We start from the raw sequence: 25,466 nt of genomic DNA, 5'->3' as shown, positions 1-25,466 counted from the left end.
TTAGTGGGATATTCTTTGAAATGTTTCCAACACAAAGCTTGTCCAATACCAGTTTGCTCACAACAAAAGAAATTCAATTGTCTTGTTAATTCATGTGTGGCTACAGAAGTTCAGTTTCCTTCTTACAGATCCAGTGCTTTTCTTTGCTGCAGTCGTAACTACGTACAGAGGTGTTTTCTAGAAAGGCACAGTCACCATTCTTAGTCAAATCTCTTGAGTTCATCCTGTGAAATAACATGAAAATGTGATTAATGGCCTCATTCAACACATAAATCTAAGAGATTCAGACATGTGCTTTAATGGTGCACCGCTCGTCTTTCTAGTGTAGGTTTAAATAAAAATGGGCAACCATTTTAATACCTTTGTGTATAATCTTAGCACATTATCTCATTTCAGAATATCTTCAATGTGTACTGCCATCCCCCTTCAATATCACACAATCTTATACTTTAAGAAGATAAGACCTTGTGATTCGGCTCCAGTGTGTGCTAAGAAATGACCCTACGTGCAAGTAAGAATTTCACTGAACGCTGCCAGTGTGATAGAAATGATGCTACAGTTAGGTCCATAAATATTTGGACAGAGACAACTTTTTTCTCATTTTAGTTCTGTACATCACCACAATGACTTTTAAATGAAACAACTCCGATGCAGTTGAAGTGCAGACTTTCAGCTTTAATTCAGTGGGTTGAACAAAACGGTTGTATAAAAATGTGAGGCAACTAAAGCATTTTTTGAACACAATCCCTTCATTTCAGGGGCTCAAAAGTAATTGGACAAATTAAATAACTGGAAATAAAATGTTCATCTCTAATACTTGGTTGAAAACCCTTTGCTGGCAATGCCAGCCTGAAGTCGTGACCTCATGGACATCACCAGATGCTGGGTTTCCTCCTTTTTAATGCTCTGCCAGGTCTTTACTGCAGAGGCTTTCAGTTGCTGTTTGTTTGTGGGCCAGATATTTTTGGACCTAACTGTATAATTAGACTAGATAAACTTTATTAATCCCAAAGGGGAATTTAGAAACCTACAGTCTTAGACTTGAGTTCTTCTACAGCCAGCCATGACAACTGAAAGCAATAAATCGTGAATCATTGTGGGAAACAAATAAGAAATAAATGCTCATCAGTCAGATTCACTCTGGAGAAATGTATAAAGTAATACTTTATTTTAGAGTGATAGAGATGATAGGGGTATTGCTTCACATCTGCAGACACTTATATTAAAATTCTGGTTTATTCTCTGTCTTTATGCAGTTTTCTTACTTTTTGTGTAGTCAGGCACACTTTTTCCTATGACACGTTAGGTTCTTCTCACATTCTAAAGATTGTCACACACGTGTGCATGGGAGGCAGCTGAAGGGCTTAGAAAATACTGTTAATACATCTGCCTAGGGGGGAGCAGGGTACGCTGACGCTCTTTCTGAGTTCTCTGCAGGTCTTACCCGGGAAATCCCACCAGGAGCCGCCATTTCCAGGAAGGACACACCACTTCCGGTTCCGGCCCCAAGGATGATGTCACTTCCGCCCTCTGTGCTATAAAGCCCACTGCCTTTGCTCTGGCAGGCAGTTCTGTTTTGGACTCTGTTGTATAAACTGTTTACAATGCCTCAAAGACTTTTGCAGCCAGGAAACCGAATTAAACGGGTGGCTGCCCCAAACCTTTCCACGCCTCTGGTCTCCACTTATTACAAGATGTTACCTTAATTTTCAACTTTGAGTTGGCTGTCAATTGTGTGTGTGTGTGTGTGTGTGAAGGGTGTGTTGAGGAATACACAGGTGAATGGGCCAATGGTGGATGGGTTATGTTTCCCACGTGGGTCAAAAAAAGTTTGTCTTCACTCACTCAAAATATGGAACCGATGTAGAAGGCATTTTAAGATGGAGAATCTTTTATCAGTGGCACCTCTGCAAGAGAACCACCTCTTTCATCCCTCACAAATATATGCAGTTTTTAATATCTGGAAAAATTTGGGATTAAATTGCATAGAGATCTTTATATAGATTTCCAGCTACACATTTCTTTCACTATCTTCAAATTAGGAACTTTGTTAAACAGAACCTGCCCGATTTTCCTCATCTTGCACCCTCGTCCTTGCTGGAAACAATATTGCTCAATTTCAAGGACTCAGACACCATTTCTGCAATATATAAAATCATTTTACAGTCCCTTCCTTTCAAAGATCCAAGAGGACACTGGGATAAAGATCTCTTAATCAATATATCAGAAAAGGAGTGGAAGGTAGCAATGTACAGAATTCATTTGAGCTCCATATGCACAAAACATAAAATTATTCAACTCAAAATTTTATATCGAGCACATTTGTCTCGCCTAAAACTCTCCAAAATGTTTCCAGGGCAGGATCCATCCTTCGAACGTTGCAATCAAGCTCCAGCCTCACTGGGTCACATGTTTTGGGCCTGCACCAAATTAATAAGTTTCTGGACCAAAATTTTTAATTACCTGTCAGACAGCCTCGGTGTCACAATCCCTCCTAACCCATTAACAGCTGTGTTGTTTGTTCTTCCAGATGGGTTTAAAGTGCAGAAGGACAAACAAACTGTGATTGCATTCACTACACTTTTGACACGCAGACTTATTTTGCTAAACTGGAAGAACTCAAACTCTCCTCTTTTAAGTCAGTGGGAAACTGATGTTTTATACTATTTGAAATTGGAAAAAATCAAATACTCAGTTAGAGGATCTGTACTGATTTTTTTCAAAACATGGCAGGATCTAATCAATAATATTTTTGAATAAGCACTTAAAACACAGAGGAAGCAATCATCTCCACATTTCTTTTTCTTCTCCAGTCACCTCTATTGGCCTATCAAACTCATCAATTTAGGTATGTTTACAAGCCTTAAGTCCTACCCCGTTGGTCATGCTCTCTCTTTCAGGGGTGGGGTGGACTTGTTCTTAATCCTACTTTTTGTAAAAATTGATTGATTTGTATAGAATGATTACAATAAAATAAAAAAAAAATGTTAAAAAGTTTGTTCGTTCGTTCGTTTGTTTGTTTGTTCGTTCATTCTTTCTTTCTTGAAGACTGCAATTTGCTAGGCTCAAGGACTGTGTCTCTGATAATGATGTGAGCAACACTGGACCATGCTGTCTGCTGAAGGACACCAGTGAATGATTTAAATAACCTTTCTGCTCCCTCACCAAAACCATCGAGACTCTATGAGGAAAATCACTCACCTGGTAAGAGTGTAGGGCCGCTCATCAATCCACACCCAGTCCTGCAGTGGATTCCTCTTTAGTCCAAGCCAGAAAGACACAAATATTCTACACTGGAGATAAAGAAACCTCTAGAAAGAGATGGAGAGAGACAAAAGGAAGGTTACAGAAGGAAGACGCAGTTGATGGACACTTTGAAATGGGCTCACTTCACTCTCTGAAAAATAAGAAGGTTGGAACTTTCCAGGTGAAGATCGGAAAACTGAACCACCAAGAAAGGTCACTGGAACTCCACAGACAAAGATTTGCCTGGTAAGGTCCCTGAAAGTTAGCACCCAACCTGCCATTTCCAGTCACGTGACCTCTAAAAGTCAGCATAAAAGAAAAAAGCAAAAGAGGGCCAAACAGATCTGAGTTGACTGACACTTGACCAGGGACTACACCTGGCAGAAGCTTAAAAACTTCTCTCCTGTGGAACCAAACCCACAAGGATCCTGAACTACACAAGGCAGTTTTAAAAGAAGAACCATTTTATTGTCATTTCAAGCAAAGTCCACAGGAATGATGGTATTTAAAGGTGTACTGTAAGTTTTGCAGTACAATAAAGGCATTCCTATTACCTGTATTTATAAAATGCTAAGGTCTGTCAATCTGTTACATGATTATTCCTGATCTTGATCTTAAGGCTTATGACCTGATACTTTCTAGAAGTTCAAAACATTTCAGGTACAGGCAACCTCAGCAACATGACCTATGGTCATGGTTTATAGTAGAAAAGTGAATTCAAAACCAAGTGAGACAGCAGAAAGAAAAAAAAAAAAACAGCAGCAACATATGCTAAGCATCAAGCAAATTGTAGAATCTGATTCTGTGTTGAAGAACACAATATCAAGAAGAAGGAGAAGAAGAAAAGCAGAGGCATCTGCTGTGCATCAAGCAAGTGATACAGAATACCAGAACAACACAGACAGAGACATACATGTCAACACTCTCGCAGAGAGTTTACTGTTGTTTAATTTTAGCCTCTTATTGGGTCACACAATCCTGAATATGGAGCAACTGAACAGCAGACAAACACGATGGTTCATAGGCATGCACGGCAAAGTCCAGGATACTGAATGTAAGAATGCCCCAATAATAATAATAATAATAATAAAATTGTTTATATTTAAATAGCACATTCCTCTCTGCTCAAAGTACTTCACATAATTAGTAGGGAGACACTTCAACCACTGCTAATGTGCAGCATCCAAATGGATGATGTGATGGCAGCCATTTGTGTGCCTGTGACCCGACATTTGTGCGCCGTCAAAATCGTGCCACCAAAATCGTGCCGACAAAATCGCCCCGACAAAATCGCGAAAGTTTCATTAAATAAGAATTACTAGTTTAAAGCATATATAATATGTTTATTTTAGAAGTCAATATTATGAGACGCGGCATGCCATCAGCACGGCACGCAGATAGTCCTTAAGATCACGCCCTGCATATGTAGCAAGAATTGCAGCAAGGGCGTCCCACTCTCTATGCCTCTCTCGCGATTTTGTCGGTGCGCATTTGTCGAAAACCAGTTAGCGGGTTTGTCGGCGCTCATTTGTCTGTCGCGGTTTTGTCGGGGCGCATATGTCTATCGCTCTTTTGTCGGTGAACCTTGTGTGCCAGTACACCCACCATACATTAGCTTTTAGGTGGTGAAGGAGTGAGAGAGAAAGGCAATTTGGGGGGATGATTAGGGGGCCATGGGGTGCATCGGGCTAACCTGGACATTGGGGTACACCCTGCTCTTTTTAAAGGATGCCCAGAGATCTTTTATGACCACAGAGAGTCTGGGCCTCAGTGTTACATCTCTTCCAAAGTATGGTTCCAGTTTTTGCAGCACAGTGTCCCCATTACTACAACTGGGCCATTGAGGTCCACATTCACACCACAGGATAGGCGCCCTCTGCTGGCCTCACCAACACCTCTTCCAGCAGCAACCCAAGCTTTTCCTGTTTGGTCTCCCATCCAAGTACTGGTCAGGTTAGCTTCAGGTAGATGAAGTGCATGTGCTATGGCTACTAACTGAAATACACAGCAACTGAGAATATTGTCAAATAGTTGAAACGTTTGACTATATGAAAGCATTGCTTTTTCATCCTTACATTAGATCAATGTTACATCATCGATGTGCTCAATGTCAAGCTCAAATCAGAGATAGAAAAAGCAAAAGGAAAAGCGAGAACAGTGCCTGGAGCAACATGCCTAACAGTTCTGACTGGCTTTCAAACTGCCTGTGCAAATATTTTTTAGCCTTTACCTGCTTGTTAAAAATTATAATAATAAAAAAAAAAAAAGGTTCAGTCTTTGCGTAAGACTTTTAGTAAGACATTACCCTCTTACATCAACTCACCAGCTCTTCTTCATCCTTAACCACCACGAGGTGAGCCCCCTGAGAAATGCAGTCGACCTCACTTGCATTCCACGTTGTTTTATTCACTGAAAAGTAATAACAGCTCCCGCTGTACTGCACCCACGACTCGGGGCAACACTTGCTTGGATTTCCTGTAGATTAATTAAAAATACACTTTTGGAAGAAAATAATTTATTATTATACCAGAATAAATAGTAGTGACATATTTTTACATATGGTTCTCAATGACTGATGGTTTGTACATTTATACTGTTGATTAGTCAGAATTGATTGTCATGTCTGTTAAAAATAAAATATTAAGTTGTTTTTGAGGCCAGCGGGGGGCGCTCACCCTGTGGGTTGGATCCCAATGCCCCAGTGCAGTGACGGGTACACTATGCTGTAAAAATGGTGTCGTTTTTTTTTATTAGATGAAACATAAAATTGAGGCCCTGACTCTCTGTAGGCATCTTTCGACAAGATTTCGAGTGTATCCCAATGTCCTGGCTAAGTTGCCCACCTCGGCATGGTCACTCTGGCCCCCTAATCATTTCACCTGTGTCTCTCTTCACCACCTAACAGCTAATGTGTGGTTAGCATACAGGAGCAAAACTGGCTGCCATCGGATCATTCTGGTGGATGGCGCACATTGACGGTGGTTTAAGTGGCTTCCCACTCACTATGTAAAGTGTTCTCAGTAGTAAGAAAAGTGTTACATAAATGGAATTAATTTATTATTATTATTATTATTATTATTATTAACAATAATCTACTTGATTACTTACCCAGAAGCTTCACGGCTATAACAACAGTCACTGTAGCCACGCATAAGCACAAAGCAATTAAAACTGTAGTTTTCCACCATCTTTCTTTATTTTCTGTTGAAAAAAAAAACAAGATATGAAATATTAAAGTGTCCAGCACTTAACATTGTAATCACTGCATCATAATAATAATAATAATAATAATAATAAGTTCTTTTTATGCAGTACATTTATATAGTGCTTTTGTCACTTCTCAAAGTGCTTTACATAGTGAGAGGGGAGCCATCTCAACCACTGCAAGGAACTCCATGAAAACACAAGTCAGAGGATGGAGACAAGAAAATATCCAAGTCGTGGAATATTCAGTTAAGTCAATCATGAAGAAATGGAGGAAAAGGGGAAAGCCACTGTTAAAAAGAATACACACAAGAGATTGCTGGAAGGCACATGAGAATCTCTGAATCCATCTAAAGAAGACTTTATGGTCTGATGAGATCAGAATGGAGGTTTTTGGCCCTCAGACTAACGCCACGTTTGAACACTACACTTTACCAAAAGAACACCATCCTTGCCATGACACATGGTGGTGGCAGCAAGAGGCAGTGGAGATGCTTCTCTGCAGCAGGCCCTGGAAGTCCTGATTAGGGTCATATTAATGCAGGGAAATCCTGGAGGAAAACCTGAGGAAGTCCGCAAGAAACAAGGCCAAGCAAAAAGACAAAACTACACAGGAATGGCTTCTAAACAACAATAAGAATGTCCTGGGGTGGCCAAATCAGAGTCCAGATCTCGTAATCGGGAGTTTGTGGCTGAACCTGATAGAGGCTGTTCACTCACGATCACCATGACACCTGATGGGACTTGAGCAGTTTTGCAAAGAAGAATGAAGAGAAATGACAGAACTGATAGAGAAAGACGAGAGCACACAGACAGAAGTGTGTGACGGCCGCCATCTGCTAATTCCTGACTTGAAAAGAGTAAAAACTTTTGTGATCAAGTATTTAGTGTTTTAGTAATTCAGATTCATTTGCAGATATGCGTTCTGACTTTGACATTAAAGATTCTTTTTCTGTTGGTCGGTGTCTAAAAGCCAAAATAAATCCACTGTGATTCAATGATTTATAACAACAAAAGGTCAAAATGTCGAAGAGGGTGAATACTTTCTATAGTTGCTATATGCCAGGCTGGTACATTAATAATGCCTTCTGATATTTTATTTATTCTTTTATAAAATTACACAAATTTTAGACTTTGTATGACCCTAACAAGCTGTCTTGATGGTTGTTGCAGAAGATTGGCGCAGACACCCTCAGCCCCAAAGAAGGCACTCGGAGTCTCAGGACAGGCACCAGATCTGAGATTTACTGTACGGCGTACAAACAGACTCCGTTCCCAGAGGACTGAGCGCCCAACCAAAGGCAACTCTTACTGTATTTATTTATTACAGTTCTTATTACACAAGTCATTACTCATCCTCATCTGACTCCTCAACAATTCACTGCTCAAGTTCTGCTCTTAATGAATTTCACCATTATTTATCACCCGAGGGGACATCAAACCCCTCTCTGTCCATCATGTCTGCCTACCTGTACTCCCTACTAGTTCATTATTTACAGCCCAAGAGTCCACATTCCCTTTCTAAGCAAGGGGCTCACCTTTTTCCATCTCCCCTGCACGTCTAATCTTTATCTTTTGAAATAATGGTGGTTTCTAGCTTATACTGTACAGGGTAATAAAAAATAAATAGGCACGAGCCATTTAACTCCTAACTCTTACATCTTAATACTTAGTAAAATATAGCATCTACTTTTCTCATGTGCTTATAATATATTTTCTAATACGTGGAGATTCAATTCAATTTCGAGAATACATTTTTCTATACTTTCTGTAGCTCTCTTTGTTTGAAGCTCAAAACAAGAAGCGCTGAATGCCTAAAGTGTTATTTTTGGACTGCAGCGCGTACATCTTGACTTTTAATGGTGTCTTTTGGTTTTTATGGCTATTTGATTTCAATTCTGTGAAATTCTTGTTTGCAGCTTGTGTGAGAAGAAAAGGTTTGAGCCCAACCACACATGCAACCCTCGTCTCAGACACCAAAGGCACAAGTGGTGGGAAGCGTTTGAGAAAACAACAGAAGATGTGCAAGCAGAGCTGAGCTGAGAAGACGGGTGGGCTTGCATGGCTCAGGCCTGTAAACAACAGAAGTGGGCTCAGCTACCAGCTACAAAGGCCTCCAGGGGTAAAGGGTCACTTATAATGTATTTTCAAATGCAGTAACTTATTTCAGTTTGTGGGCGCTTAATGCCTTTGAGTGGATGCAATGAGGTTACCGTCATGGCAGCTGTTATCTTACTTAAATGGCGGACACCATCATTCAAGGTGTCATTACTTAGGGCAACCTTTGAAATACAAATGGTTACACTTCTTGTATTTTTCCAGTTGGAGCACAGGCAGGTGAAGTGATTTGCTCAGTAGCAAGATTTGAACCCACAACTGCAGGGTTTGTGGTCCAATGCCTTAACCATTACGCTACACTACCTTCTAAATTAAAACTCAGAAATCATCATATTGTTTTGTTCTAATATAAGAACTCATAATGAGGAAAGGCGTGCGTCTGTAAAACAACTTCAAAGAAAGTGTAAGTTTAATTGCTGAAAAAACAAAAACTAAAGAGACATAGCATTTTGGCTTCATGGTGAGTGTGGCTGATGAAAGATAGAAAGCCACAGCATTCTGTTGACAGTCTTCATTTGGTTTTTTCAGCATGGAATCGACATTTGCTGCCATTGTATAGTGGATTTGTCATGTTTGGATGTCAATGAGTAATATTTGAGTTTTATTAGAAGGTAAATGTGTCTTGTGTTGAGACATAGTGGGTCAGTACCTGTGCAGACTACCGTAATTTGTGGCATGTGGGCAGCAGAGATCGAGAAAATGAAAATCAAACCAGTAAAATTAACCTTCTCAATGTAAAATTAAAAAAAAAAACAAAAGCATCAAAATCAAACCTCACATCACATTTAATTTGATTATTCACATACAATTTCACAAACAGTGCCTTATGCAATGAAATGTTTAGATGCTAAACTCCCAGACGGTGCATTAGAAGAAGAATATAAAAGGGCAATAATACAAGAATGAACAACTTTATAAATATCAATAAAAATCGTTATGCTAAACAAGTGCAATAGCATGTATTATAATCATATACAGTAATCCAGTAATACAGTAATACTTCGCGGTTCACTTTTCGCGGATTCATGACTTCGCGGGTTTTTAAATATACAGTAGTAGTAGTATTTCCTAGTCTAAGAACAAGAAAACAAGTTCGGTGACTAAGTGCGTTATAACACGAGCTGTGATTGGTACATGGGAGGGAGACGACAAATCACAGCTTCCCGCTTTCTAATCGGGCCCGTGATTGGTGCTTTGACTGATGCCCAGATCCCACAGCATCTCCCCTTGTCTCTCTGTCGCGACCATTTCGCTTCAAGCTTTCTCGCCGAGCGGTTTACTTTACACTGTACTGTGTGTGATTTTTGTGGTTTCTTTGTGTTGAACTTCGCTTCAATTTTCACCCCTTGCAATGGCTCCCAAACGTGCTCCTTCTTCCAAGGCTGGTGCTGAGCCTAAACGCCAACGAAGAATGATGATGATCGCTGAGAAGGTGAAACTTCTGGATATTCATCACCATCATCACATCATATATAGCTACGTGTACTTCGCTATACAGTAACTGTAAACTTATCTACCGATTTCATATTGCTTAACAGTTGTCCCTGTTATTAATAGAGTAAAGGGTGGGTTGTAAACAGTACAGGGAGGGTTTAAAAACGTCCAAATACATGTTACATAATTAAATAAATATGGTGTCCCTACTTCGCGGAAATTCATTTATTGCGGCTGGCCTTGGAAACTATCTCTTGCGATAAATGAGGGATTACTGTATATATAAACATCTACTTGTGAAAGTGTGCTTGTCTGTCTGGCCCGGAAGTACAAGGCTGCAGTGTGAAGGTCAAAGAAAGTGACTAATACACAAAACAAGACTTCTGAGGAGAGAGAAACTCACTTGGCTGCCGATAAACAACGGAGGTGAACACGTTAGCAAAACGAACCTCACTTAGCCGCTAATACACAACCAAGGCAAGCACATCGGCAAAACAAGACTTCTGAGGAGAGAGAAACTCGCTTTGCCGCCGATAAACAACGGAGGTGAACACGTTAGCAAAACGAACCTCACTTAGCCGCTAATGCACGAAAGATGCGATTGATTGATTGAAGTGCCAGAATCCATGGTTTCTATGAGCCTGGGATTTTTACAGAACAGGCTTACACATCTAGTAGAATTATAAAATACTAGCTGTCCTCCACTGTTCCACCCATATAGTAGTGAAACAGGACAAACTTTAAAAATCAATAAAAAAGAAATTAAAAAAACGCAATTCTGGCCAAGCAGAAGGTAGGTACGCTCCAACATCGTCATACATCGGCACTGTATCTGATTGTGTTCATCTCTGATGAAAAGCATGTGGCCGTGATATCTGTGGCAATCAGCAGCTACCCCCTAAAACACATGTAGCTCTGATTTCTCTTTCAAAAATGTCAAATGTTACTACTTAACAATCTGTAGATGATAATGTCTATTGAACAAACAGGTATCGCTCAGGGCCGACTTAACGCAAGGGTGCAGTGGGCAATTGTCCATGGGCCCCATGCTAATCTATGTATGCTGTGACTTGCTGTCAATAAATAAGTACTATACTGTACTAAACTATAAATATTTGTTATTTGGCATTCACCTCTGATTTAGTATCACGGTCACCTCTGCAACGTCACATGCCTGTCTGTGTACGCATCTCATGCACTACGTAAAATAAAAGCGTATATGTTAACGTCACTTCAACTCAATTCTCTGCAAAGAAATTTTGCAAATGTTTGTGTTGAACACTTGATTAATAATAAATACTTCATAGTAATTTCATACTGTGCCATCTCCGTCTGTATGGTTTACCAATAGAGTATCATTTATATATTAATTTGTATGTTATTTTGGCTCATGTTATATTGTTCAAATGTTTGTGCTAATTAATCTTTGCTGAGCAGCATGCTTTTTTAATGTTTGAACATTTTGTTGGAAGTACCAATGCAATAAATATATGTTTAATTTTATCGACCATTTACATTTTTAGTCTTGTGAGTAATTGTATAGGTAGGAGCCCCAGTGCACTGCTTTGCCCGGGGGTCTATAATGCTGTTAAGATGGCCCTGGTTTTGCTAGCTAAGCGGATGCAAGGTACGATTGAACACGTGGTGAGAGGTAGATCGATTCAAATGGAGGCTGGCGTGTGAGTAAGGAAGGCCCCACCTGCTTCCCCCTCTCCTCGGCCCCCAGCCTCTGCCTCAGATTCGCACAAATAAATCGGTACTGCAAGTGAACCATGATACTTAGCGCAATGAGAGAAGTTGCAAAATCAACTGGAATGTTCAAGCAAATTATAGAAAAAACCCGATCTAAACCCGTTGAGTAGTTCTCTTTTGAAAGCGGACAGACATACAGACAGACAGACGTTGGGTTTTATATATAGAGAGATATATAGATATAGATGTGATAAATATTAACCACATAAATAATTTAATGTTAAGAGAGTTTACAAGAGGGCACCTTGTAGTTTCAGGTACTTTCCTCATTCCAGATACAGATTGGACTGTGGACAGGAGGTCCTCCTCAGTGGACTTTAGATGGTGGTGGGTTTACCTGACTGCAGCACAGAGAAGAGGCCACTGTTGGGATGGATGGTATCACTGATAATTTTCTTTGCCCTGGTCTGACATTACTTAGTGTAGATGTTCCTGAAGCTGGTAGAGTGCAGACACCCAGTAATGCATTAGGCTGACCACACCACTCTCTGTAGAGCCTTGCAGTCCGGTTGTCACTGTTTCCAAACCAGACAGTAATAGTTACTGTTAGGATACCATCGGTGGTGGACGTTTAGAAGTTCTCTAGTAGCTGGGAGGGCAACCTAAAAACATCTGAAGTGACAAAGAAATTGTTGGGCCTTCTTCACCAAGGTGTCGATGTGCTTGGACGAGGTTATATCCACTGTGATGTGGACTCTGAGGTATCTGAAACTGCCCACCCTTCCACCTGAGTGCTGTTAATACTGCAGAGGTCGTGGTGGTGCCTCTGATGTTTTCCTTTGTCTTGCTGGCATTCTGGACTAGACTGCTGTCCTGCTCTGGCACGACAGACTCTGCACATCATTCAGATAAGCATCAGTAAAGCAAAATATTTTATTACCCAAAGCTTCCATTTATAACAAGAGGTAATTGATTTATACATACATTTTCTGGTTCAATTCAATTCAGGAGTATTAGAAAACGTCACAAGAACAAACCAATCAGCCCAACAAGCTCGTCCATGCTATTCACCTAAATGCTTTGTGATGGCGATCTTTGGAATTGATATTTATTAGCATATACGGACATGTGTGCCCCGTAGCTCTAAAGGTGTGCACTGCAAATGCTTCCCTGTCATTTTCATAACTTTTGAGTTTTTAATAGCACAGAGACCTGGATTGCATTTAAAAGCTTGCGCAATTAAAAGTATTACATATGGCCTTAAAAAGAGAAACTAAAATAATTTAATGGAAAACATATGTGGTTTTACTGTATATTAGCACATAACGTTTACAGCGAGCTGCTAAATTATTAGGAGCCAGATGTGGTTACCATGTGAAAAGCCTTAAAGGGATGGCGTGCCCTTGTAATTCACGCTCTCACTGACTTACAAATATCAAGCGCTCCCCACGTTAAAGTGAGATCCGTGCCACCAGAAGAAGGTCTGCTGTTTTATGCCCTGACATGCGTATGGCAAGACTGGTCCGAGATACTTTAACAAAAGATAACTGTGGCCAGGCAATTGAATGTAAATTGTTAAACTGAGGCAATGTCCGACAAACAGAATGTTCATATTTCAATTATATCCAGCTCCTTATAGTGTGTGACCTGTAGGGGGCATAATGGAGCCCCAAACTCCAGGCATTGCTGCACAGTTACAAGTCCTTTGCTTCAAATTAAAGTCTTATTTTAAAGAAATACCTTTACAAAAGCTTCATAAGAGTTTCACAAAACCAAGCAATTCAGTTGTTTTTCTTTTCTGTTTATATATATATATATATATATATATATATATATATATATATATATATATATATATATATATATATATATATATATATTTTAAGCTGTACTCTCTCCATGTATTTATGAATTAATTGGCATCTGTCAATGTGCTTAATTCAGCGTTTCTCAACCTTTAAGTATTTGTGACCCGAGTTTTCATAACAGTTTTAATCGCGCCCCCCAAATGTTTTTTTTGAAACGTAGATGCATATTTTATTATACCTACTTAACTTTTATCGACATTTATCTAATTCTATATTTATTTTTCTAGTATCAGACTGTAGTTTAAGTTAATTTGTTTTGGTTTCAACAGATTTTTTTTCATATTTTTGATTCTTGTTTTCTTTTTTTCATATCTTCGCACCCCCCTAGGGAGGCCCGCCCCACAGGTTGAGGACCACTGGCTTAATTGATTAACTGTGGATGATGACGTGTTTTAACACTGAATGCTGAAAATGGGCCGGGAATACTTCTCAATGAACAGAAAATAATTAGCCATTCATGTGAAGTGAGTAACAGCCATCCCCAACTGATGCCCCTAAAGGTTCAAAGTATGAACACTGGCTTCTGTGCCTCACTCTGTTTCAAAACATCTATAGCAAATTACTGATTCACACCAAAAGACTTTACCTATAGGTTACAGTCACTGGATTGCACACAGCGCATCCATTTCTCATTGACTGCACAATTGTGTCCTGCAAAGTACTGGTGTACCATCCACCATGTCTGCTTCTCGCCTTACCCTTGAGACCTAAACTGGTGTTTGGATTTGGGCCTGGAGGGACACCAAGGTTAGCCATCTCTCTGTCTGCCAGCCTAAAGGGTGAGAGAAGTGGAGGCAATGAGGACATTAGAGTCTTAAGGTTCACCCTGCAGTTCCAGACCCTGTTGAGACTTTAACAAGTTTGGTGACCTGATGCAGGCCATTGTCTCACAGACCTGTAGTTAACATCCCTAACCCTGCTTAACTCTTCAACGAAACCCCTAAGTTACCTGAACCAAAGAGACCAGAAAAAGATAAGAATGTACACCAAATTAATATTAAAGTGGATGAGCTTATTTTTTACCACCTTGTACTGCTGGACCATTTATTAACAGGACTCTGCAGTATTGGTCTATAATTTTATGATAAATAATGAACTCTATCAAAATTTGTGACAAATGTAAAGAAATGTTTTAGAAAGAAACTGTTTTGTTATCAGCATGTAAAGAAACCTTTACTGCTTTATTTTGACCAGCTGCATGACTATTGAGTGAGAGTCCTTGAAGGGTGGCACCACCAGATAGCACTATAGGAGATATAGTATAGTCAGCAGGATCATAAAATTACATAGATAGATAGATAGATAGATAGATAGATAGATAGATAGATAGATAGATAGATAGATAGATAGATAGATAGATAGATAGATAGATATTTTAGTATAGTCGGTAGGATCATAAAATGACATAGATAGATAGATAGATAGATAGATAGATAGATAGATAGATAGATAGATAGATAGATAGATAGATAGATAGATAGATAGATAGATATTAATTTTAGTATAGTCGGTAGGATCATAAAATTACATAGATAGATCTTTATTTGTGCCCTGGTGAAATTTGTCTTTTTACAGAAGTTCTTTAATAAATAAATGCGTAAATAGGTAGTTAGATAAATGAGCAAACAAATAAATACATAAATAAACATACACACACTATGGCCTGTTCGGGGACGTGCTCAAAGTGTTTCTGTCTAATACAGTTGGTTTGAAATAAATTTTTGAAATCTCCTCTTTCATTTTGAATAGCCCTGTATAAACAAGTAAGTTATCTGCATATATTAAAAGAATATTACTTTACAAATATAAAATCATAATGCTTGTAATACACTACTTTTCTAAATACAAATCTTCTGTGTACATTTAAATGTAATTATTTTTGCATATGTGAAGTGTATCATACATGGTGTCTTTTAAAAAGACCTAAGGAGTAATCCAATAAAAGGTTTTTATTTACCCTTAAATATTTAAGTGACAGTAACTGACAAACATGTAGTGCACACCATAATCTTAGGCAGGTTGTCCAGTGCCCTTTCCACCAAACAGCCTTTAGCTTGATTTTAAAAGTCTACATCAGCTCTCTCATTCACATCACAAGTGTCCATATATTTGAAGATAACTGACTTTGTTTTATTACATAATTGAAAAACTTCTCCTTACACCATCATTCACAGTCATTCCCATGTCATCGGCACTTACTTTTCTTCAAATTTTTTAAATTCTCCCACTCTTTTTGCCATGCTGAAAAGCTTTTTTTTTTCAAAATAAATAAAAAGATGTCACAGTACCTGACCCAGAACTTCCAGCTGGCGGCCTCCTCCTCCTCTTGCTGTCTTTTATAAAATTGATTTCTGCATATGTAACAGCGTCAGCCATTTGCAGTTCGTAGCACTGCAGCGTAGATGATGTCTTCTAAGTGGAAGCTCTTCTGTCACACTTGCCTTCAATACAGAATTCAGGAAATGTGTGTATGTAAGTAGGGGAAGGTGACACGGAGCCCAAATGACAGACGAGCAGGTCCTGCAACTTGCAGTTTAGAGCTCAGAAGGGCGGCTGGTTTGTTGAGGGTGGGAACCAGCATATAGCACAGGTGTCTGGAATAATTGTGTTTTAATGGGGTACTCTGACATTCACAGGAATGAATAAAAAATGAATGAGCAAAATTCATATTAGGATGGCCTGAGTTAAGGGCTGGCTGCCCACCTGCCGTGGACCACCTTGAGCACTGGCCTGGCCTTACATCTTCTTACATCATTGTTTAAAGTTCTCTTAACAGACAGTTAGAAGCTGTTAACCCCTTTTAACATGGATTAGGGAAAACTGCAAAGCCCAGGACAACTGACTCCAACAGTACCTGAAAAGGGAGTGTTAAGAACAAACAACTGGAGACAAATATCCAATCAATCCAATTGATTCATGGCAGGATGTTTTAAATGAGTGTTTTATTTTCATTACAGATTTTTGATTTAAGGGTACACCTTTAACATGCCATCCTAAAGCCCAGAAGTGCCAGAGCAACACGTTTTGCAGGCCCTAACCAGTAGGCAAGCCGCCCACTCAGTGCATAACCTACTTACTGTACCGAGTAGGGGGGATTTATGTAGAGCTGCAAAAAGGCAACACTCTGTGAAAGGCGATGTCTGGAAGATGTGGGCGCTTGCTTTTCACAAAGTCTTCACGGCTGGCTTTGAGATAACGCTAGTAAAAATGGTACATCGGCTAGAAAACTGAATCTGTAATCATCTTGGAAGTCACCTGCATTTTAATAGCATTTGGAAGACGAAACTATACAGTACTTTTGAATGCCGCACATTAGTGGGCACCAGATGCTCTGATATGGAAGTTTCTTGAACAGGAGCCCCCTTTGTATTTGAAATATGAGAGATTAGGATCAAATAAAATCAAATGAGGAAAACCGCCATTACAGATTAACACGACCTGCAAACACCCTGAGTAAAGCTCTCTCGGTCCTGTGTGCAAAGTCAAATTGACTCTTTCAAATCTACGTCAAATCTACATTTTAGTATAGATAGATAGATAGATAGATAGATAGATAGATAGATAGATAGATAGATAGGAATGGCACTATATAATAGATAGATAGATAGATAGGAATGGCACTATATAATAGATAGATAGATAGATAGGAATGGCACTATATAATAGATAGATAGATAGATAGATAGATAGATAGATAGATAGATAGATAGATAGATAGATAGATAGATAGATAGATAGATAGATAGATAGATGAGACTTGATTTTCTATTGCCTTGATTACAGTCGGATCTTTTGTGCTTTACGTTAATCTGTGCTCTGCCAATGAGCGACTTTTTTTTCTTTGATTGTGTTTGCTGGCTAGATATCTATGACATAAAGGGGGTAGTCTGGCTGGTGCCCCAACTATTTCTCTAGGCTCCATTGCAATCTGTCCACTAGGCTCAACAGTCATTTGGGTGTCACCGCCTCGCTTATGGCATCACCCAATGTGGTCCCTAGTGACACCAAGGTTAAAGTGTCTTTCGTGATCACTTTTCAAAATGAAACATCCTTAGCACTGGATAGGTTGTTGCAGAAGTGTGAAGGTCTTGATGATGCAAACCTCATCTAATGAAACCTCTGAGGGATTTTCATCACCTTTCTAAGAGCCATTACATTTTAATATAAAATAAATTATTCTTATATATTTGTGATCCTGTGCTGTAACCATAGAGGGTACCATGATGAGAACAATCTCCTCTTCTCATCACAAAGGCCACATGATGGTAGTAGGTGCTGATGGCAGCCTTTGTCGGGGCCAATGCATGTAGGGCAGAGGTGTGAAGTCTGAACTCTGAGTGAAGTGCGTGATTGCAGAACAAAGAGACGCTAACACCTGCGTGTGGTTCTAACAAATACGTGATGATGCTGTGAAACTTCTGACAGGTAAACAAGCACATTCTGCAAGTGGTGGTCGAGTTTTACACATTTTGAGTAAGAAGCAAAGCGGAAATGCCAGTGTTGCAGTGGAGATAGATGGTGAATGAAGTTGAGTGTGCAGATAAATGGCACAAACTAATTACAATAACACTTGCAATTAAACAATCAATTAACTAAGGCTAGTGGGGCATGCGCTGATATAGCGCATTGTCGCACCCACCACATTACAAGCCACCTCAAGATCCCAGATTAAGACACAAGTGCAGCCATGCGACAGGTGACACCTCAGCACCACAACAGTTCAGATGGAATGGAAGAGGTCCAGGTGTTTTATGGTGGCTGGAGTGCCAGTTTTTCTGCCAACCCCCAGGTTTTTCCCTGTAAATTGGAGGGCCTACTTGCAGGGCTGGATGCAGGTTAACAACATTACCAGAACAGAACAACTGCATGTTAAGTGCCTTGCTCAAGGGCCCAATGGAGTACTGCTGTTTACGGGATTTGAATCGGTAACCTTACAATTGCCAGTGCAGATCTCTAGCCTCAGAGTCACCATTCTGTAATTAACTACCCTCTATACTCACATATAAGTCAGGTCTTGAAATCCAAAAAATTGATCATAAAATCAGCCCACGACTTATACACCCGTTCAAAAATACAAAACTTTTACATCTTCTTGCTTCCTCCAATCTCCCATCAGTTTCTCAGACACATCGAATTTCGTTGCAGTAGCACAATTACCAATTTCTTTCGCCACTTGAACAACTTTTAATTTCAAACCAGCTTCATATTTTCTTATGATCGAATGCTCTATCGTACGATAAAGGTGTATGAGGGTGTGAGACACAAAAAACACGAAAAAGTGCAAACGTCGCTTTGGAATAATTCGGGTATTACCATGTTGTCATGGGGTTACTCTCTTAGGTGTGTGTTAGCATATCACAATCTCTTGGACCAATAGCATGAGTTTTTTGCATTCAATTTATATGACCAACATAATAAAATACTGGAAATAATACGGTAAAATCAAGTCCTGACTTATCGGCGGGAGAGCTTAAACGCGAGTATATATGGTAAGTGGTCAAAAAAAAAAAGAAACATCAAAACATAAGGAAATTGTAAATTTGAACAATTCATCTCAACAAGCACACATAACAATGACACAACCAATACAAGACTAAATTAACAATGTGATTTCCACATGCTAAAACATACTTGTGCAAATTAACAATATTTATTGTACATTTTATCATGGCTGTTTAAACCAACTGTCACTCCTACTTGGTTTTATGCTGCCTGCCATATTTTATTGGATTGCTCCTGTCAATCGGCACAGGCCTTTCTGTGGAGAAACCAATTCCAAGGATCTGTTCGATACATGCTAACGCTTCTCTGAGCATGGAGAGGCAAAATGTGCCTCACAGAAACAATGAACGATGACCAAGTGAATTCTGAACTCATTTTAAGAGTATAAATGTGATGATATTTTAAGATTTTCCCCAACAGCAGACAGAATGATGATGAAAGAAAAAGAAATGCTCTTAAGTACAAGATGCCAGTGGACCTTCCGGACACAATTAGGCTGCAGTGTCAAAGTGTTATTGAAAATGGGCATGCGTTTTTTAGGAAATGTTTGGAGTTGTAGTAGTGACTGACGATTCACCAATGATTTGTTCTTTTTAAACGACTCTTGTCAATGAACTGATTCTTGAGCACAGGAGTGCTTAAGTGCATGCGTGTCCTGTGTGATGTCGTCATCGGTTCACTGGTAGATTTTTAAAGCGTATGGACAAGAACCGTCTGAATCAAGAGTCTCAACTCCTTTGCTTTCAAGAATGAGTCACTACAAGAGAATCAGTCTAACAATTCTCATTCTTTTGATTTTCAAACAACTCCCTGTCCGAGAATCAGTCTACTGGTTCTTGGACATGTGATTCGTAACCGAGTCGCTATCCACGAATCACTCAAGCAATTCTCAATCATTTGATTCACAAAAGCACCCCTACCCAAGACTAACCCAAGTCTAACAATTCTCGTTTATTTGATTCTTGAATGAGTCTCTACCCAAGAAACTATCTAATGATTCTTACTCATTTGATTTGCGAACAAATCCTTGACCAAGAATCAGTCTAATGATTCTTGTACGTGTGATTTGTAAATGAGTCACTACCCAAGAATCAGTCAAACAATTCTCGTTCATTTCATTCACAAATCCATCCCGACCAAAGACTCAGTCTAACAATTCTTGTTCATCTGATTCGGGAATGAGTCTTTATCCGAGAGTTAGTTTAACGATTCTCAAACATGTTATTCACAAATGAGTCACTACTCAAGAATAAGTCTAACGATTCTTGTTCATTTGATTCACAGATGAATCACACCCTGAGAATCAGTCAAACAATTCTCCTTCATTTGATTCGCAAATGCATCCCTACCTAAGAATCAATTTAACGATTCTCGTTCATTTGATTCATGAATGAGTCCCTACTCAGGAATCAGCCTAACGATTCTAGTGCATTTGATTCATGAACAAGTTGCACAATTCCCATTGATTTGTGAGTCTATAATGAAACATCTTAGTATAACTATGCATTTTATGTGTGTGAAAGAGAACATCAGCATATGAATTATCATGTCAAATATATACTGAATTGTATGTTTGTATAAATCAAATTACATATAAACCAGTAATGGCACAATGCATGATAATGTGCAGTGAATACACTTAACTTGAGCATTCCTAGTTTTCATTCTCTTTCTCCGTACATTTATCATTTGTTTGCTCAGAGGTTGATGCGCTTGCTGCTTCCTGAGCAGCTCTTCTTTAATCCACCCTAGCGGACTGCTTCTTCTCTTCTTTCGTCGGCATCTTTTCGCATTAAAACTGATTAAGTCAGTGTTTGTGTCCTTAATTTTTTACTTAAGCTGGCACTTAATTCTTCAATCTGCCTCAAGAATGATTTAAGATATGAAGAGGTAGGGGAAGTGACGGCGATGGTATAGGGAATGAGAATGGCGCCTGTACGCACGTGCTGCACGGCCTCTGCCGAGAGTTGATTCTACAATAAAATAAAATAAAAATATAAAGAGGAATAACCTTAGTAGTCAAAAACCACCCCAAAAGCATATAGTAGATATCACGTAGTGTATGTGTACCAAATTTCAGCGGTTTGCAAGCTACAGGTGAATCCTGGACAGAAAAATGGACAGCCACGGTAGCATATTATATAAAAAGATTAACAACTGTATTATTTATACATACTGTGGACCACCAGGGGGTGCACCGCTGCCCAAACCTGACACAGACAGACATGGGATACAAGTTCAAGGCACAGTTTTAATTTTTCTTTCTTTTTCCATTGGGGGAAACGCCTTCTCCTGTTTCCCACCAGTACAGCACAGTCCACAGCACAATACAAATCTCTTCTTTCTCTCTTTCTCATTTCTCCACTCCTCTGGGCAAGCTTCATCTACCTCCTCCCAACTATGGCTTCTAGAGTAGTGGCTACTATCTCCTTATATAGGGCACCTCCAGCAGCACCTCCGGGTGTGGCAGAAGAGCTGCCCATAAGGGCTCAGCAGTACCTGTAGCACCCCCTGGCAGAGCCCACAGATCCCAACAGGGCTGTATCAAACTCCAGCTCCCATGGAGCCCTGCGGGAGTCTGAGGCACCGCTGCAACCCGGGGTGGGGGGGGGGCTGCCAGCTAGCGTTTCAGGAGGAGGTAATGCTCTCATACGTTCCCTATCCTGGTCCTTCCAGCATGGAGGGTCCTGGCTGTACACCATAATACATATACATATATAACATAATGTGCAAATTATTCAATTAAATATTTGTGATGCGATCAGAGGGAAAGCCCCCTACCCATCTCTGAACATACACCAGACTGAGTGAAACAAATCAATTAAAAGAAGAATGGAAAGAAGAAGAATCACTTTAACGTGTAGTGCGAAAGAACTAAATCAGTAAAGTGAATCAAAATCATCATCACCAAGTTGTAGAGCATCAGAATGACCTGTAGCTTCAATATCAACTTACTGTAACTCACAGTCAATGATTCTCTTATTTGTTTTTAAGTGGGAACCGTCGTACCCCAACCCAAATTACTTTACATTGTTTTTCCTTTAAGAAAACCTTTTCCTCATGAGCAGGTGAGGCCCACTTGTCTCAGACATACAAATACTTTATGGAGCTCCTCATCCAATACAGACACGGGCAAAACGTATTCAAATAAAGCACCATTCTTCTAGAAAGGTATTAACATTAAAAGATCTTTGGTCATCCATACATGAAACTCTTTGCTTTGCAGTGGAATAAAACAAAAAACCCAAGAAAGGAACTCAATTCTTGCTTATTGCACAAAGACATTGCAAATCAGCTTGGAAAAAATTGTCAGAACCCGTTAAAGGTTATAAGTCGAAATCATCTTGTAGTGATCTTTCAAGCCGACTTGTGTCATTTAATGATCCTCACAGGTGTCTTCAATTTTGTCATCACTCATTCAGCAGGTTTAAATGGAGTGAAGAGCTCACCCAACTGGTTTGTATTACACTAAACATGGAGAAGGAAGAAACAAGAGAAGGAAAAGCGGAGAGTTGTCTGAGGAGGCAAGACAGACGATACCAGTCAAGCAAGGTCAACCTAAAGACGACAGGACCACCTCTAAACAGCTTGATGTTCCTGTGACCACCGTTGCCAAGGTTGTCAAGAAGTTTAAGGCCCATGTGATTGTAGCTGATCATCTCTGGACATGGCTGAATGAGGACAACTAGCCCAAGATGGAAGAGCCAAACTGTTTGAGTGGCAGAGAAAGAAAACAGGCCCATACATAGGCTCCTGTAGCCCCAAATGTATTGTCCCATTTAGATAAAATTCAGCACTGGCAATTTAGAATATTTTTGGGTGCATTTCCATCAGCTTCAACAAATGTATCATTTATTAGAAGTAGGAGAAAGACGACTGAGGTTTAGAAATACTATAGCCATGTGAAAAAAAAAACATATTTGAACAGGCAAACTTACTTTTTCACATGACAGCATATTAGTTCTAAACGTCAAGGCTTATTTAACATGACTGGCACATCTAACTGTTGTAAAAGATATTTGTGAATATCAGAAGGGGAAGATGAAATATAACTGTTAGGAAAAAAGGCGTAATACAAGGGCATTAGATCTGAGATTGATAGAATATTCAAAAGTGCCGAACTGGATTGCAGCATGGCCACCTAGGTGTCTAATGATCTGCATATACTGTAACTCATGAAGTTAAAAGATAAGTACATATTGAGATATCAGAAATATTTCATACTTGATTATTCACAAAGGCAGTCTGAAGGATTTTATATAAACACACACAGAAGAATCAGAAGCCCCAAAACATAAAAGTGGCATCAGTGTTTTGCATTAAGAATAGAGATGGGGCCTTGCATTTCGGGATGCTTTAGCAGGATTCTTGGCTGAAACTCTGGCAGTTTCTTTAGCTCTTGAGTGGGTAATGGAGAAAAAGTTTGAAAAGGTTGGCCATTTTGAGCTGATCCTGTACCGTCATTGTTGGCATTCATGTCTGGGACATCAGGTAATGGAGAGAATCTGAGCTAAGAAATGCAACATCAGTTTGCTGGATTATATTAGAATGAAAGCATTAGTGGAGCTGAAATGGAGCCAGGGGCATAAAGAGTTACAAGGCAGAAGTGACATGAAAGGCGCTGTATAAAGAGCAAGTACTGTAGAGTAGACTTAGAACTGAAACCAAAGGGTATGTTATGGATGAGTGGCAAAAGAGCGAGGCATCACAGAAATAAGGGAAGAAGACTCTTGTATCAAATTGATAGAGAGACATGAAAGGCACTATATAATAGATAGATATGAAAGGCACTATATAACACAGATAGATATGAAAGGCACTATATAACATAGATATATGATAGCTAGACATGAAAGACACTATTTAACACGGGGTGTCGAATTCCAGTCCTGGAGGGCTGCAGTGGCTGCAGGTTTTCATTCTAACCATCTTCTTAATTAGTGACCAGTTTTTGATGTTAATTAACTTCTTTAGCCTTAGTTTTAATTAGCTTGACTCATGCCCCCCCCCTCCTTGAACTGTCACCTTATCGTGGTGGAGGGGTTTGTGTGTCCAAATGATCCTAAGAGCTATGTTGTCCAGGGCTTTATGCCCCTGGTAGGGCCACCAAGGCAAACTGGTCCTAGGTGAGGGATGAGACAAAGAGCGGTTCCACAAACCTCCAATGATGAGTGAAAACTTTGGACCTTGCCCGGACGCGGGTCACCAGGGCCCCCCTCTGGAGCCAGGCCTGGAGGTGGGGCTCGATGGCGAGCGCCTGGTGGCCGGGCCTGCACCCATGGGGCTTGGCCGGGCACAGCCCGAAGAGGTAACGTGGGTCCTCCTTTCCATGGGCTCACCACCTATGGGAGGGGCCAAGGAGGTTGGGTGCAGTGTGAGTTGGGCGGTGGCCGAAGTCGGGGATCTGCTCAAGCTGCTGCCCCCGCGACCCGACCCCGGATAAGTGGAAGTGGATGGATGGATGGATGGATGGATGGATGGACTCAGGCCCCTTAGTTGTTTTTTCCTTAATTAGCAGCCGGACAGTAATGAGACATAAAACAAGCAGGACACGACCAGCTCACCTGTACCCATCAAACAAAATCTGAAAATAAAGATGAAGGTCTCAGTAAGGTTGATCCCTCAGGTTACCAAAACATTTTAGGAGTTCTTAGAAAAAAACAGAATATCAACAGTTTTGGAAATGTCTGTTGTGGCAAAAAGAGAGCAGCAACAAGCCATGGAATTGAATAACGGGTTTAATTAACAGCAAGAATCAGCTTCTCATCAAAAAAACTGGTTGGAGTTTGAAGCCCCAATTTAGCTGGTTATCTGTTGGCTCGTTTCATGTCTCATTTCTGTTTGGCTGTCATTTAATGAAGAAAAGAATCAATTCAGAAGACTTAATCCTTAAAAACAGGGCTATGAAAATAGAGGGAAAAGAAGTTAATTAGCAGTGAAAACTGGACACTGATTAGGAAAAGGGTTATAAAGAAAACCTGAAGCAACTGCGGCTCTCCAGGGCTGGAGTTTGACACCTGTGATTTAACACGTAAAAAGATAGCTATAGGCACTATATAACAGAGAGACTGACATGAATGGCACTATATACTGGATAGATAGATATGAAAGGCACTGTATATAACAGACAACTAATAGACATGAAAGGCGCTATATAACATAGCCAGATAATAGATAAACATGAAAGACACTGCATAACAGATAGATAGAAAGAGAGATATGGAAGACAATGTATATAACAGATAGAGATGAAAGTCACTATAGAAACAAAAAGATACAATAATACAGGCATATAGGCATGAAAGGTGCTATATAACATATAGACAGATATGCAGTGCATTTAATGTCTGTCTTTCTGTATATCTATGTTATGTAGTGCATTGTGTTTTTAGGCCTATCTAT

The 25,466-nt window shown here is 39.8% G+C and overlaps 1 protein-coding gene across 1 annotated transcript; it reads right to left on the bottom strand.

Moving 5' to 3' along the window:
• Positions 1 to 15,991, bottom strand: LOC120536691 (C-type lectin domain family 2 member B-like). The gene is made up of 5 exons (XM_039765133.1): positions 15,851 to 15,991; positions 6,355 to 6,447; positions 5,570 to 5,721; positions 3,202 to 3,311; positions 1 to 224 (listed from the first exon to the last, which is right to left on the bottom strand). The coding sequence occupies exons 1-5, from the start codon at positions 15,936 to 15,938 to the stop codon at positions 101 to 103; spliced, it is 567 nt and encodes a 188-aa protein (XP_039621067.1). The 5' UTR covers positions 15,939 to 15,991; the 3' UTR covers positions 1 to 100.
• Between the last annotated feature and the right edge of the window lie 9,475 nt (positions 15,992 to 25,466).

The sequence above is a fragment of the Polypterus senegalus genome, chromosome 10 (assembly GCF_016835505.1).
Source record: "Polypterus senegalus isolate Bchr_013 chromosome 10, ASM1683550v1, whole genome shotgun sequence".
Taxonomy (NCBI): Eukaryota; Metazoa; Chordata; class Cladistia; order Polypteriformes; family Polypteridae; genus Polypterus; species Polypterus senegalus.
Note: the sequence above shows the minus strand (reverse complement) of the source record. Positions and strands in the feature narration are given on the sequence as shown.